Source organism: Erpetoichthys calabaricus, chromosome 12 (assembly GCF_900747795.2).
Source record: "Erpetoichthys calabaricus chromosome 12, fErpCal1.3, whole genome shotgun sequence".
Classification (NCBI taxonomy): Eukaryota; Metazoa; Chordata; class Cladistia; order Polypteriformes; family Polypteridae; genus Erpetoichthys; species Erpetoichthys calabaricus.
Window position 1 is genome coordinate 154,779,947 of NC_041405.2, and position 13,421 is coordinate 154,793,367.

A 13,421-nucleotide genomic window follows, 5' to 3' on the forward strand; every position below is an offset into this window, starting at 1 on the left:
GGATTATTTCTTGATGGCTATTTAAAATTAGTGCTCAAAAGTTTAGGTGGCTATTTTCAGTAAAAACTAGCCATGAGTGACTGGAGCTTTGTACGTGGTGGAGGCCGCATGAGGATTATCAATATCTGGGATAGAGGGGCCACTCAGAAACCAGTCCATGTTAGAAATGAAGGAGATATAAGATCTGGTCTTGGGCAGAGTAGGCAGCACATGACGTTAGGTGGAACAAAGAGGAATTAGGGGGAAGCCGGTTCACATAAAGGTGCCAACACTGCTTAGTGAGACATGGCTAGTGTTCTAGAGAACCCATCAGAGCAGGGGTCCTTAACTCCATTCCTGGAGGGCCCCAGTGGCTACAGGTTTTCATTCTAACCCTTTTCTTAATTAATGCACAGTTTTTCTTTTGAATTCATTTTAATTGACTTGTTTTTAAAGATTTGTTTCCCTGAATTTCTTCATCGTTCTTCTGAATTGCTTCATTTCTTTCCTTAAGTGGCACCCAAACAGAAATGAAATGTGAAGTGAGTGAGTCAACAGAAGACCAACTAAGTCAGGGCCTCAAACTCCAACCAATTTCATTCCAACCATTTGCTTAATGAGGCTCTGAGTCTTGTTGTTAATTAAATGTGTTCTTTAATTCCATGGCTTGTTGCTGCTCTCATTGTGTAACCGCATACATTTCCTAAATTGTCGATGGTTCTCTTTTCTAACGGCACTGTTCAAATGTTTTGTGGACCTGAGCAGATCAGCATTCTTGAGACCTTCACCTTTCTTTATTTTCAGATATTGTATGATCAAAAATGTTGGTCAAGTTTTGGCTCATTTTCTATCTCATTATTGTTTGGCTGCTAATTAAGGACAAAGAGAACAGTTAAGGGGTCTGAGTCTTCAAGAGTAAGTCAAATAAAATGAATTCAAAAGAAATTAATTAGGAGCAAAAACAGGTCACTAATTAAGAACGGGGTTTAGAATGAAACCTGCAGCCATTGTGCCCTCCAGGACCGGAGTTGGGTACCCCTTGCATCAGAGGGAAAGGTCTTCTAAAGCCAATGTGACATTAGAATGACTGGCCGTCAGGGGAGCGCACAGCGATTGCCTCTTACTTTTGAGATCATATAATATGAAGTCTACGACTGGAAATGTGGACACAGCCTTAAGGAATGTTGGGGGGAATACAACTGGTTAATTGCAGAGAAGATGTTAGTGGATTGAGAGGGCCAGTATAGACAAATGAATAGACAGCCTGACCAAGTGGGCAAAACAGATAAAATCAAGGTTAACGGATATGCATACACGTTTTACTTGTGGGTTAGTATTTTACTCTGAGGTATATCTCCAGCTAACAGAGGTGACAAGGTCAGATGTGATGTCACTAGGAGGTGGTGGGCTGATGTGTTACTACCGAGTCCCAGATGTGTATACCTCCTGAACTGGAGTATGCTGCTTAGGCAGGTTTCACCCTACTAATGGTACTGATAATGGTGTGTGGGACTAAACCTGGCAGAGCTAACCTTGGGGTTTGTGGGTACTTATGTTCAGCTCAGTGTTGCCCCTCAGTGGAAGTGTGCAATGCAAAATCCAAAATCCCATTCTTTGGATTAACGGGAATGTGTTTTGTTTTCCAGGTACACTGTGCCACCCGAACATGGCAAGAGGCTGGAGCGCTTGGCCAAAGGTAAATGGCTTGATTTCTTCTCGTCTCCCCCCCCCCCCCCACCTCCCTCGCCTTTTCAGTTATTGCTTCTAATAAGATTACAATCTGGCTAATTCCTCATCTCGGACATTCTCTAAAGCGCTTATCAGCGGCAGCTTGAGAGCAGAGGCCTCAAATTAATAGCCGCCGCGCACCTCATCCTACCCTAATAAGAAGTTTGTGGAGCGCTGAAAGCTAAACACATCCGTCTCTTTATTTATCTGCCTCACAGGCACGCTGGCTTTGCTGCTGATTAGAAAAGATGGGCTGGGAGCTGGGGGGCCTGGCAGCTTTTCAGCTGCTGCACCCCCTGCAGTCTCGTTCATTGAGTTTTGTGTGCTCCCGTGGCAGGGTGGCCAGTTATTCGACCTCCTTCCTTCACGCTCCTACGGGCATGGGTTGTGGAGGGCACGGCTCTGTTTTAGTAGCAGTCAGAGTTCAGACACCTACATTGCAATTGTTAGATTTATAAGAGTGGGGTTGGTGGACTCACAACTTATATAAAAGAGTCCATCAGCACAGCAACAGTTTTTAAATTTAAAGCAAGGGCCAGCAGTGTCATACTGGAGAAGACGCCATTGTGACCAAAGTTTATAAAAGAGAATCCACTGCTTTAAAAGGAGGGTCTCTGGCTAGTCACTTGGTTTACATGCTTGCACACCTTTATGACCCTGGCATGTAACACATGGCATTTTATGCTGCTATCCAATCTTTTCATGCATTTTATGACACATGATGCTTACAACATTTTAATTTTATTGGTTAGCAATGACTTTTTTTGTCTCTGCAAAGCCGATGTTGCATTATAGTTTCTAGTCGTGAGGGGATGACAGACTTGATGACTGTAGTTTCTGATCTTGTCGCCTTGAGGATGTCAGATATAGTGACTATAAACCGTGGGGTATGACAAATTGGATGACCCCATGATGACATTCCAGCACAGTTTCACATTTGCAAAATTATCGCAAAATCACCACAATCTGATACTTCACGGATGCTTTAGTCACAAGCCTCTCTTCTGTGTGTGACCTGCTTTCCTAATCCCTCACAGCTGCATTAAAAGCACAGTACTTCTGGGTGAGCTCTGATTGGTTGTCAGCTCTCACATGCACACTGAGCCCGCCTGCCCCAGAGTCGCTGGGGATGTCAGGCTACACAACCGCAATACACAGGAGTGCACCGCAAAAGCTCCCCATGATTATGTAGATAAAGTCTGCACCTGAATATCACTGGAAACATTGTGTTACATGACAGGGCCTTAAGGGAGATTAGCATGGTGGATAGTAAAGGTAACAATGAGAAGGAGAATGAGATAACTGTGGTAAGAGGAATATGTTGTCCCGAAGACATGAGGGTATGAGGAGGGTAAAAATAAGATGGATCAGCGAGGGATTTGCAAATTAGTGTTGGATTGGTACAAAAATTTTGACTTTGTTATCGGTACCAGCTTTCAGATCTCAGTACGGTACTAAAACGATTCTGAAACAAATAATGTATAACTCCAAAAACTCCCGTCTTAATACAGCCTCCTTTGATGTGTCACATGATTACGAGCCATCACACCGCATTATGCACCGCTTATAGTCATGTAGTCTCAAATCACTTCGAAGCAATAATTGGAAGTTTGTTTCCCCCGCCTGTGAAGTCTCATCACATCTAAGCAATATGGGGGTGGGATCTCCAGTGAAGCCCCGATTGTGTTGAAGCAGTAAGGAGTTGGGGTCCCCGCAAAAGACTAATTGGGTCAAAACAATAAGAAGGGTGGGTATCCCTGTGAAGTACCATTCATGTTGAAGCAATAAGAATGGGGGGGGAGTCTTTTTAACATTTTTTTTCCCTAATGCTTGAAAGAATTAAGCATTCATTTTAAACATTGGTTAAAGATAATATAGAGTTGACTCTGTAGATTTGGGTTTCTGTCATTCATGTGTTCGTTGTGAGCAATTAAATGGGAATATCTTTGGAGCTTGCTGAAAGATCACGGAAACTCACAGATGACACATAAGCCAACATTACAGAAAAGGATTTGTAGTACATAAAATCATATAATATATAAACATTAGTGTTATGTAATATTTGTTGGTGTAAGTGCATACTATTTCGTTCATATTAAATGTTACGTTTGGTTAAAAGAAAAAAAACACAAAACTGTTGGATCTACACCAGCTACCTCCCATCTTCACTGCATTCTCTTATATGCTCTCTCTCTCTCTCTCACACATACTGTACATGTTGTCTCTCTCTCACTAGCACTTTCTCATTCGTTCTCTCTCTCTCTCTCTCTCTTTCTCTTTCCCATCCTTACACGTTCTTGCTTATTCTGTCTCTCTCATATGTTCTCGCTCTCTTTCTCTCTCTGCCTCTCACATGCATTCTGTCACTCTTACATGTTATCCCTCTCTCTCTCTCTCTCTCTCTCTCTCTCTCTCTCTCTCTCTCTCTCTCTCTCTCTCTCTCACTGGCCTCTACCGGAAACCCACGTAGCGCTCTTGCCACTCTCCTTGGCTCTCACCTTTCTCAAGCTTGTGCCCACTCGCTCACTTCTCGATTTCCTTTCTCCCCATTTCTTTTATTCCTTTATTACATACCTCTCTCCTTTTTATTCACACTTCCAACACCTGCTGACGCTGTGCCACTAAGTGGTAATCGGCTCATTAAGGCAAGTATACACGTGTGCTGCCACTAGTTAATCAGCAGGGTAAGTTTAAAAAAGACCAATTAATAAATTAAACCACAAAAATATCCCACTGTGACACCACAGTTAGAGCAGGCCCAAATACTATTTGTAAATTTTTTCCAGTCGTGGCAGACTGACCATATTTTTTTTTAAAAGATACAGTATCTAACAAAAATGAGTACACCCTTCACATTTTTGTAAATATTTTATTATATCTTTTCATGGGACAACACTGAAGATATGACCCTTTGATACAATGTAAAGTAGTCCATGTACAGCTTGTATAACAGTGTAAATTTGCTGTCCCCTCAAAATAACTCAGCAAACAGCCATTAATGTTTAAACCGCTGGCAACAAAAGTGAGTACACCCCTATGCCATGGTGCCATGTTGAACTTCGAGTGACCAGTATGAGAGAGTGCGAGAGCAATAACACCAAATTTAACACACCTGCTCCCCATTCACACCTGAGACCTTGTAACACTAACGAGTCACATGACACCGGGGAGGGAAAATGGCTAATTGGGCACAATTTGGACATTTTTCACTTAGGGGTGTACTCACTTTTGTTGCCAGCAGTTTAAACATTAATGGCTGTGTCTTGAGTTATTTTGAGGGGACAGCAAATTTACACTGTTACACAAGCTGTACACGGACTACTTTACATTGTATCAAAGGGTCATATTTTCAGTGCTGTCCCATGAAAAGATATAATAAAATATTTACAAAAATGTGAGGGGTGTACTCACTTTTGTGAGATACTGTAGGTATTTATTTTTGGTTTATTTTAGATTTTCCCATGATACCGTCTTGTTTTTTAGTGGGCACCATCATTTTGCTACATGGTTTGTGTGATGTGGTGACCCATCGCTAGGGGGCATGGCCTTGGAAGATGCACGTGATGAAGTCATATAAACGATGGTATAATAAATTCTACACATCAGTTTGCACACTGTCCAAGATTTTGGATCCTCTCTTAAAGGCTTCTAGTGGGTCTTTTGCCAAGTTCTTTTAATTGTTAACTTCTGGTTGGGGCTATTTTTGACTTGGAGTTATTTGCTTGACTTCTTGGTTTTGACTACGATTCATCTCCTGGTCTGATTGCTTGATTACTATCTCTGGAGCCAAGGGTCAGGATTATTCCAGCTAACATTCTGAAATTTTCTTAATCTAATCCAGGGTCATTATAGACCAGAGTCTATTCCAGCAGCATCAGGTGTAAAACAGGAACCATTACACAGCCCATTCCCACACACAAGGCCAGTAAACCCAATACAAATGTCTTCAGCATGTGACAGGAAAATTAAGAGTACATGGAGAAAAGCTCCCAAAGTTGAAGGCCAGACATGCAAATTCCATACACTTTAGACACTGACCCAGAATCCTAATGAAGATAAAACGTTGAGCTAGTAGTATGACAAAAAATGATAGCAGCAATTTGCTCACAGCACCATGCTGTCTTGAGTTCTTCCCAAGAAAGCCATTAGCGGGGACGGATCTAAAGGAATTTGGTGAACAGGCATGGGGCGTAGGCTGAAGACGTAATCAAAACCTGTACCCAAGGGATGTAGGAGCTTTTGTGGGGGGTCTAACAACCTGAATCAAGAGAGCCGTGCTCAGTGGATGGAACCCCGTGTCCTTTGCAGAGTGAATTATGTCACAATGAGGTGTCTTTTTTTTAAGATGAATGTGCCACCTTACAGAGGCTGTGGGCGCACGTTGCCGATTTTGACACCACTAGCATTTCCTTTGATGAACGGCCCCCTTTGTTAATTTAAGCTTTTGGAGCATTCTGTGAGGGCTAATGCTGTCGCTACCAGGCGCAGTTGTAATTCCAAGGAATTAATTATTCAGCAGTTGTATTTTTCTTTTGACAGAGTTCACCGTGCACCTTTCTTCACTCTTGTATTGACTTTTTTTTTTTTGTGTGTTCTCCCAACCGCCATTCTGTGTTTAAATATCTGTGGTTTTTTTTTTTTTTTTTTACCCAGCTTAATTATTCCACAGAGCCTTAAACAAATGTATTTCCAGTGTGATTTAGCATCTGATGAGTGTCGTCTGCAGGCGGCCGTTTTGAGTCTCTAGCACAGCGGTCGCTCATGAGATGCCGCTTTCTCTAATGTGTTCATTTCAGTTTATAAATAAATCGGTCAATCAATGCTCTGCTTGGCACAAAAATCAGCTCACTGGAGACTAAAGAAGGTAAATATTAGGTGTCACAAATAAAAAATTATCACGTTAAAAGCCTTTATGTGCTGCCGTTTTATGAAACATCTCCGTGTAAACAGGAAACGATGAATCAATCAAGTGTTTCACTAAAATTGTTTTAATTTACAGCTGCCAGCAGTAGAGTGCCGGCTGGCTCAGGAGAGCCTTGGGTTTTTCAAAAGAATCTCACATTTTGTAATGCTTTGTACTTGCAAGAAAAAATTGGAAGACATTTGATAAAAAAACTAAAATGAAAGTAGTGTCAAAATATCGCAAAACAATCTGAGCCGGGAGGGCGTCACGTGGAATTGAATTATTTGATTAACTTCATTTAAATTGCACCTCTTTGAGTAACCGAGGAGTAAAAGAAAGGAAAATAAATTGCAGATAATGGTCCTAGCAAAATGCATCAGCGTTTTAGGAGCATTTCACTTTAAATGAGCTTCTGAAAAATGTAAAACCTCTAGCTAGATTAAAATTTACCTCTTTTAGTCACTGAGGAATAATGGAAGAGAAAGAAAGCATATATGAGGATACTAGGAAAAAACATCTGTGGTTTGGGAACATTTAACATCACTTTTAAAAAAGTTACTTAAAATAATACTTAATTATTATCTGGAATCCCTAAATAAAATCCTCAATTTAAATTTATCCTCCTCTCCTTGTGTAATCGGAGAATAATGGAAGATAAAGAAAGCATATATGTGGATCCTAGCAAAACACATCTGAGGATTTCACTTTAAAAGAGTTTTATTAACAATTCCTCGATTTAAAATTTAGAGCCGCTCAAAAAATTCTGTGTTAAAATTTAGAGTCTCTACAAAATTTCCTTGATTAAAATGTACCTCCTCATGTAATCACAGAATAATGGAAAACAAATGAGTATAGTAGTGTCCTAGGAAAAACAAAAAAATCTGTGATGTTGGAGCATTTTGCTTTTAAAGAGTTTTTTAAAAAAAAAACCTTGATTAATATATAGAGCCTCTCAGAAAAATTCTCAGTTAAAATTTAAAATTACAAATATCCCTCAATTAAAATTTACCTCTCTGGGTATTTGGAGAATAACAGAAGACAAATAAAGCATATATGAGGGTCCTAGCAAAACACATCTGTGGTTCGGGAGTATTTCACTTTAAAGATTTTTCAAAAATCCTCAATTAAAATTTAGACCTTCTCAAAAAATCCATGATTAACATTTAGAATCTCCAAAAAATATTCCTTGATTAAAATTTACCTCATTGAATAACTGGGGAATAATGGAAGATAATGAAAACATATATGAGGGTTCTAGCAAAACACAGCAATGGTTTGGGAGTATTTCACTTTAAACAAGTTTTTAAAAAATTTTGAGTCTCTCAAAAAAGTCATAGATTAATATTCAGAGTCTCTAAAAAATATTGTTGATTAAAATTTAGCTCCATGAGTATTTGGGGAATATTGGAAGACTAACAAACACATATAAGTGTCATAGCAAAAATATCTATGGTTTGGGAATATTTCATTTTAAGTTTTTTTTTTTAAATCTTCGATTAAAATTTCCTGAAATATCCTCAATTAAAATGTATATTCTCTAAAAAAATATCCTCAATTAAAATTGAGCTCTTTGAGCAATCTGGAAAAAATAGAAGAAAAAGAAAGCATATAGTAAATGAGGTACCCAGCAAAACAAATCTGTTGTTTGGGAATATTTCACTTAAAAGAAGTTTTTTGTCCACAAAATCCTCGATTAACATTTAGAGTCTCTAAAAAGAAAGAATTCCTTGATTGAAATTTACCTCCTTGAGCAACTGGGGATTAATGGAAGATAAATAAAGCATTTATGTGGGTCCTAACAAAAAACATCTGCAATTTGGGAGAAGTTCACTTTTAAAGAGTTTTTAAAAGAACTCCTCAATTAAAATTTAGAGCCTCTACAAAAAATCTTTGATTAAAATTTAGAGTCTGTACAAAAAATCCTTGATTAAAATTTACCTCTGTGAGTAATCTGAGAATAATGAAAGACAGACGAAGCATTTGTGAGGGTCCTAGCAAAAAACATCTGTGGTTTGAGGGCATTTCACTTTAAAAGAGTTTCTAAAAAATGCCCAATTAACATTTACAGCCTCTAAAAAAGTTCCTTGATTAAAATGTACCTCCTTAATATAATCACAGACTAATGGAAGATGAACAAAATCATATGTGAGGGTAACAGCAAAACACAACTGTAGTTTGGGAATATTTTACTTTAAAAGAGTTTTTTAAAAACCTTCCTAATAAAATCCTTGATTAAAATGTATAGCTTCTCAAAAAATCCTCGATTAAAATTTAGTCTATACAAAAAATCCTTGATTAAAATTTAGCTCCTTGAGTAATTGGGGAATAAGGAAAGACAAACAAAGCGAATATGCATACTCAATGTCTTTAAGAAGCAATTGAAGACTCATCTCTTCTGTGAATATCTGTCTAATTGATTGATGAGAAAAAAAAATAAAACCTATACTCTGTGATCTTTTTATATTGTTGGTTTAATTTGTTGTTTAAAGTTTAATGGCTTTATTGATAGATTGTAAATTATTAGTTATTACATCTTTTCATTTGTGGCAATCAACTTTTTGTTACTTGTCCTATTACACTTGCTGAACAAACATGCCTAACCTAATGTTTCTCGATTATATTTACCTCTTTTTTAAGTTGCTATGGATAAAAGTGTCTGCAAGCAAATAAATATAAAGGTAAATGTACGAGAGTCCCAGTAAAAAGTGCCAGTGGTTTGGGAGCATTTCATTTTAATTAAACATGTGTACAACAATGTTGTAATCACATTTTACAATACATGTTCACGTCACTTGTAATGCAGAATAATTTTAATTTGCCTTAATTTGTAAAACAACTTTTAAAATGTGTTTATATTTGTTAAGAGCATGCAAAGATGCCTGAAGATTATTAAGTACAGCACAACCAAGAGATGGTTAAAGTAACAGAAGCTGAGGTCAGGCCATGCAAGGGTCAGAATGCCAATAATGCCAGACAATCGAGAAACCAGAAATTCCATAATGCCCTGTGGTAGAAATAAACATCTTAATTAAAGAAAGAAACGTATCCCCTAACAAGACAAGTCTGATAAAACCTTTTTAGTCAATAATCAGGCAGAAGAAAAGTTTGTCCATCTACGTCATTTATTTCACCTGCAGCACCAAGTTGAGGAGGGAGCATCTGTTACAGCAGCAGTCTGTTAGAGCGTGATGAGAATGGTCACAGAAGCAAAGGATACAGGCTCATTTCATAAACTGTTGAATATTGACACATACTGTAAGGTGTCAATCAATGCATATATTATTTCTGGGTGATTCATTGGTTTACAGCCAAATGTCTTGTATAAAATAAAAAGTCTTATTATATTATTTTCTGGTTCTTTGTATACCCTTTGGTTTGAGCTACCACCCTTGTCATAACTGTCCATTCTGGTGGTTCACAGGGCATCTGATGATTTCTTAATCATCTTTCAGTTCACCTTGTGTACTTCATCTTTGTCTTTGTTGTTCACTTGGCCTTTATCTGATTTCCTGATACACCTGAACAGGTTTCTGACATTTATTAACCCTTTATACGAGGTCTTTAAAATGAAGGCTATATTTTAATATGGAAAGCATATCAAAACACTTTATCTTAAATGACTATGTGGTCCCTAAGTCTAATTTTTCTTCCACGGCCCATTGACCACAACAATTACGAGTATGTACTGTCAGGTTACTATTTTACTGCTATACAGGGTAGGATTCAAAAGTAATGAGCCTTTGTTCAAAAAGACAAATTTATTGAGCAAATCGGTACAACTAATTAATAGTCTTCAAAATAGGCACCTCCTGCATCAATACACTTTTGTAGGCGGCTTTTCCATGACTCGAAGGCGTCCACGTAGGCCTGTTGCGGGATGGCTGCAAGGGCTGCCTTGACATTTGCTTGGATGTCCTCGATCGAGTCGAAGCGTTTTCCTTTCAGCGCTGATTTAAGCGCGGGGAAACAAGAAGAAGTCAGAAGGTGACATGTCCGGACTGTAGGGAGGCTGGGGGACCACCGGAACGTTCACCCGGGCCAGGTAGGCGCTCACGATGAAGGCGGTGTGGCTGGGCGCGTTATCGTGGTGAAGCTTCCAGCTGTCCTTGATGTCCCTTCACTTGCGCGCAACACTTCAGCCTTTTCAGGACTTCCAAGTAGTAAGCAGCATTCACGGTCTGTCCTTGCGGGACAAACTCGTAGTGGATGATCCCCTTCACTCCGAAGAAGGCAATGAGCATGGTCTTCAACGCGTACCGTTGCTCTAACGAATTTTCCATTCTGCCGTGTAACGCACTACCACACAGGGGTTCCCGTCAAGACCGATTCGCCGTCGCTGGCAAGTGGGGCGCGCGGCGAGGTACGTTCGCGTCAGAACAAAATGAGGCTCATTACTTTTGAATCCTACCCTGTATCTCTGATCCCAACATGTGCCATTGTTATGAGGTAGTCATTCGTTTCATATGGGAGAGCTCGTAGTGCTATGGGACTTGTCATCTCATATACAGTGGAACCTCGGGTCATGACCGTAATTCGTTCCAAAACTCTGGTTGCAACCCGATTTGGTCGTGACCCGAAGTAATTTCCCCCCATAGGATTGTATGTACAGTAATCCCTCCTCCATCACGGGGTTGCGTTTCCAGAGCCACCCGCGAAATAAGAAAATCCGCGAAGTAGAGAAACCATATGCCTATATGGTTATTTTTATATTGTCATGCTTGGGTCACAGATTTGCGCAGAAACACAGGAGGTTGTAGAGAGACAGGAACGTTACTCAAACACTGCAAACAAACATTTGTCTCTTTTTCAAAAGTTTAAACTGTGCTCCATGACAAGACAGAGATGACAGTTCCGTCTCACAATTAAAAGAATGCAAACGTATTTTCCTCTTCAAAGGAGGTAGGTGCGCGGTCAGGAGCAGAGCATGTCAGAAAGACAGAGGAAAGCAAACAAATCAATAGGGCTGTTTGGCTTTTAAGTATGCGAAGCACCGCGGCACAAAGCTGTTGAAGGCGGCAGCTCACACCCCCTCCGTCAGGAGCAGGAAGAGAGAGAGAGAGACAAAGAAAAACAAACAGTCAAAAATCAATACGTGCCCTTCGAGCTTTTAAGTATGCGAGAGCACCGTGCAGCATGTCGCTTCATGAAGCAGCTGCACAGAAGGTAGCAACGTGAAGATAATCTTTCAGCATTTTTTAGACGAGCGTCCGTATCGTCTAGGTGTGTGAACAGCCCCCCTGCTCACACCCCCTACGTCAGGATCAGAGAAAGTCAGCGCAAGAGAGAGAGAGGAGAGAAAAGTAAGTTGGGTATCTTCTCAGCCATCTGCCAATAGCGTCCCTTGTATGAAATCAACTGGGCAAACCAACTGAGGAAGCATGTACCAGAAATTAAAAGACCCATTGTCCCTCAGAAATCCGCGAACCAGCAAAAAATCCACGATATATATTTAAATATGCTTACATATAAAATCCGCGATAGAGTGAAGCCGCGAAAGGCGAAGCGTGATATAGCGAGGGATCACTGTAAATACAATTAATCCATTCCGGACCGTATGAGCTGAATGTAAATATATTTTTAAGCACAAAAATAGTTAATTATACCATGGAATGCACAGAGTAACAGTAAACTAAATGTAAAAACATTGAATAACACTGAGAAAACCTTGAACAGAGAAAACTAACATTGCAAAGATTTCACGCTAATAGCCTTACGAAACCGATCGCTGTAAACACTTTATTTTAAAGAGTTTTAAGCACTGGGAAAAAAATGAACATTTGAAAAATCCCATAATTATACAAAAACTAACCATAAACAACCAAGAAAACTAACCTTGCATGAGTCGAGATCTGGCATGAAGGAAGTGAGAGGAACTGGGTGGGAGAGGAGATTACAGTTTTGAGGTAAAGTCCCTCTGCGTGATGCACGTCTGAACCGAGAACAATGTACTGTACAGGTACAGGGAGACGACTGAACACCGTGCGTAAATCACCGGCGCGTATGAACTGGAAGGGAAACGAAATAGAGCACAAAGAGTTCACAGAAAATGCACAGGGAGAGACTGAACACTTGCGGAATCATCGGCGTGTACGAACCAGAAGGGAAACTGGCTTGTTCGTCAACCCGAGTGTGTGGTCGTGAACAGATGCAAAAATCTGGTGAACATATTGGTCATAACCCATTTGTACGTGTTCAGAGACGTTCGTGACCCGAGGTTCCAACTGTATGTGGTAAAGAAGAGCCCAAAAAGCATAGAATGCACAGAATATCAATGAATTAAATGTAATTCCTAAAATTCCAATTCCTCACTTTTTGTTTTTTTTAGATTCAGATATTTGCTCCACATTTTGGCTTTGATGGAAGAGAAGTGTGCATTTTTTGGAAATGATCCTCTATGTCCTTTGATTTTTTTTAAAATTAAAAGATAAGTTCTGGTATTTTTCAAGCCAAAGTTACTTCCTCACAACCATATTATATATTTATTTGCATCCTGCATTTGCATTTTTAAGCAGGCATTTTACCTTGTCGGTTTGAAGCAGTTTCAGTGGGGATTTAGGGTACACAGGTCCATAGGTAGTAGAGAAATCCTTAAAACTTGCCAAATATGTCCATTTTTCAAGCCAAAAATATTATTGAGTATTTTCATGACAATAAAAATATTTAAAGTCATGGTTTACTGTATTTTTAAGTCTAAATTAGCTGAAACTAGCATTAAAATAGATGTTTCTGCTGCCTGAGTGAAATTATTTGAAACCTTGTTAGCGTGACGATTAAAATTTTAAATTCATGATTTAATTGTTAATTCTTGATT

At 39.3% G+C, this 13,421-nt stretch overlaps 1 protein-coding gene across 3 annotated transcripts in view; it reads left to right on the forward strand.

Moving 5' to 3' along the window:
- kdm4b (lysine (K)-specific demethylase 4B) overlaps positions 1–13,421 on the forward strand; it is a 349,744-nt gene that overhangs the window by 145,154 nt on the left and 191,169 nt on the right. For all 3 annotated transcript variants that reach the window (XM_028816605.2, XM_028816603.2, XM_028816604.2), the window contains exon 6: positions 1,626–1,675. In XM_028816605.2, coding sequence (XP_028672438.1) covers positions 1,626–1,675 — 50 coding nt within the window. The remainder of the gene's footprint in view (positions 1–1,625; positions 1,676–13,421) is intronic.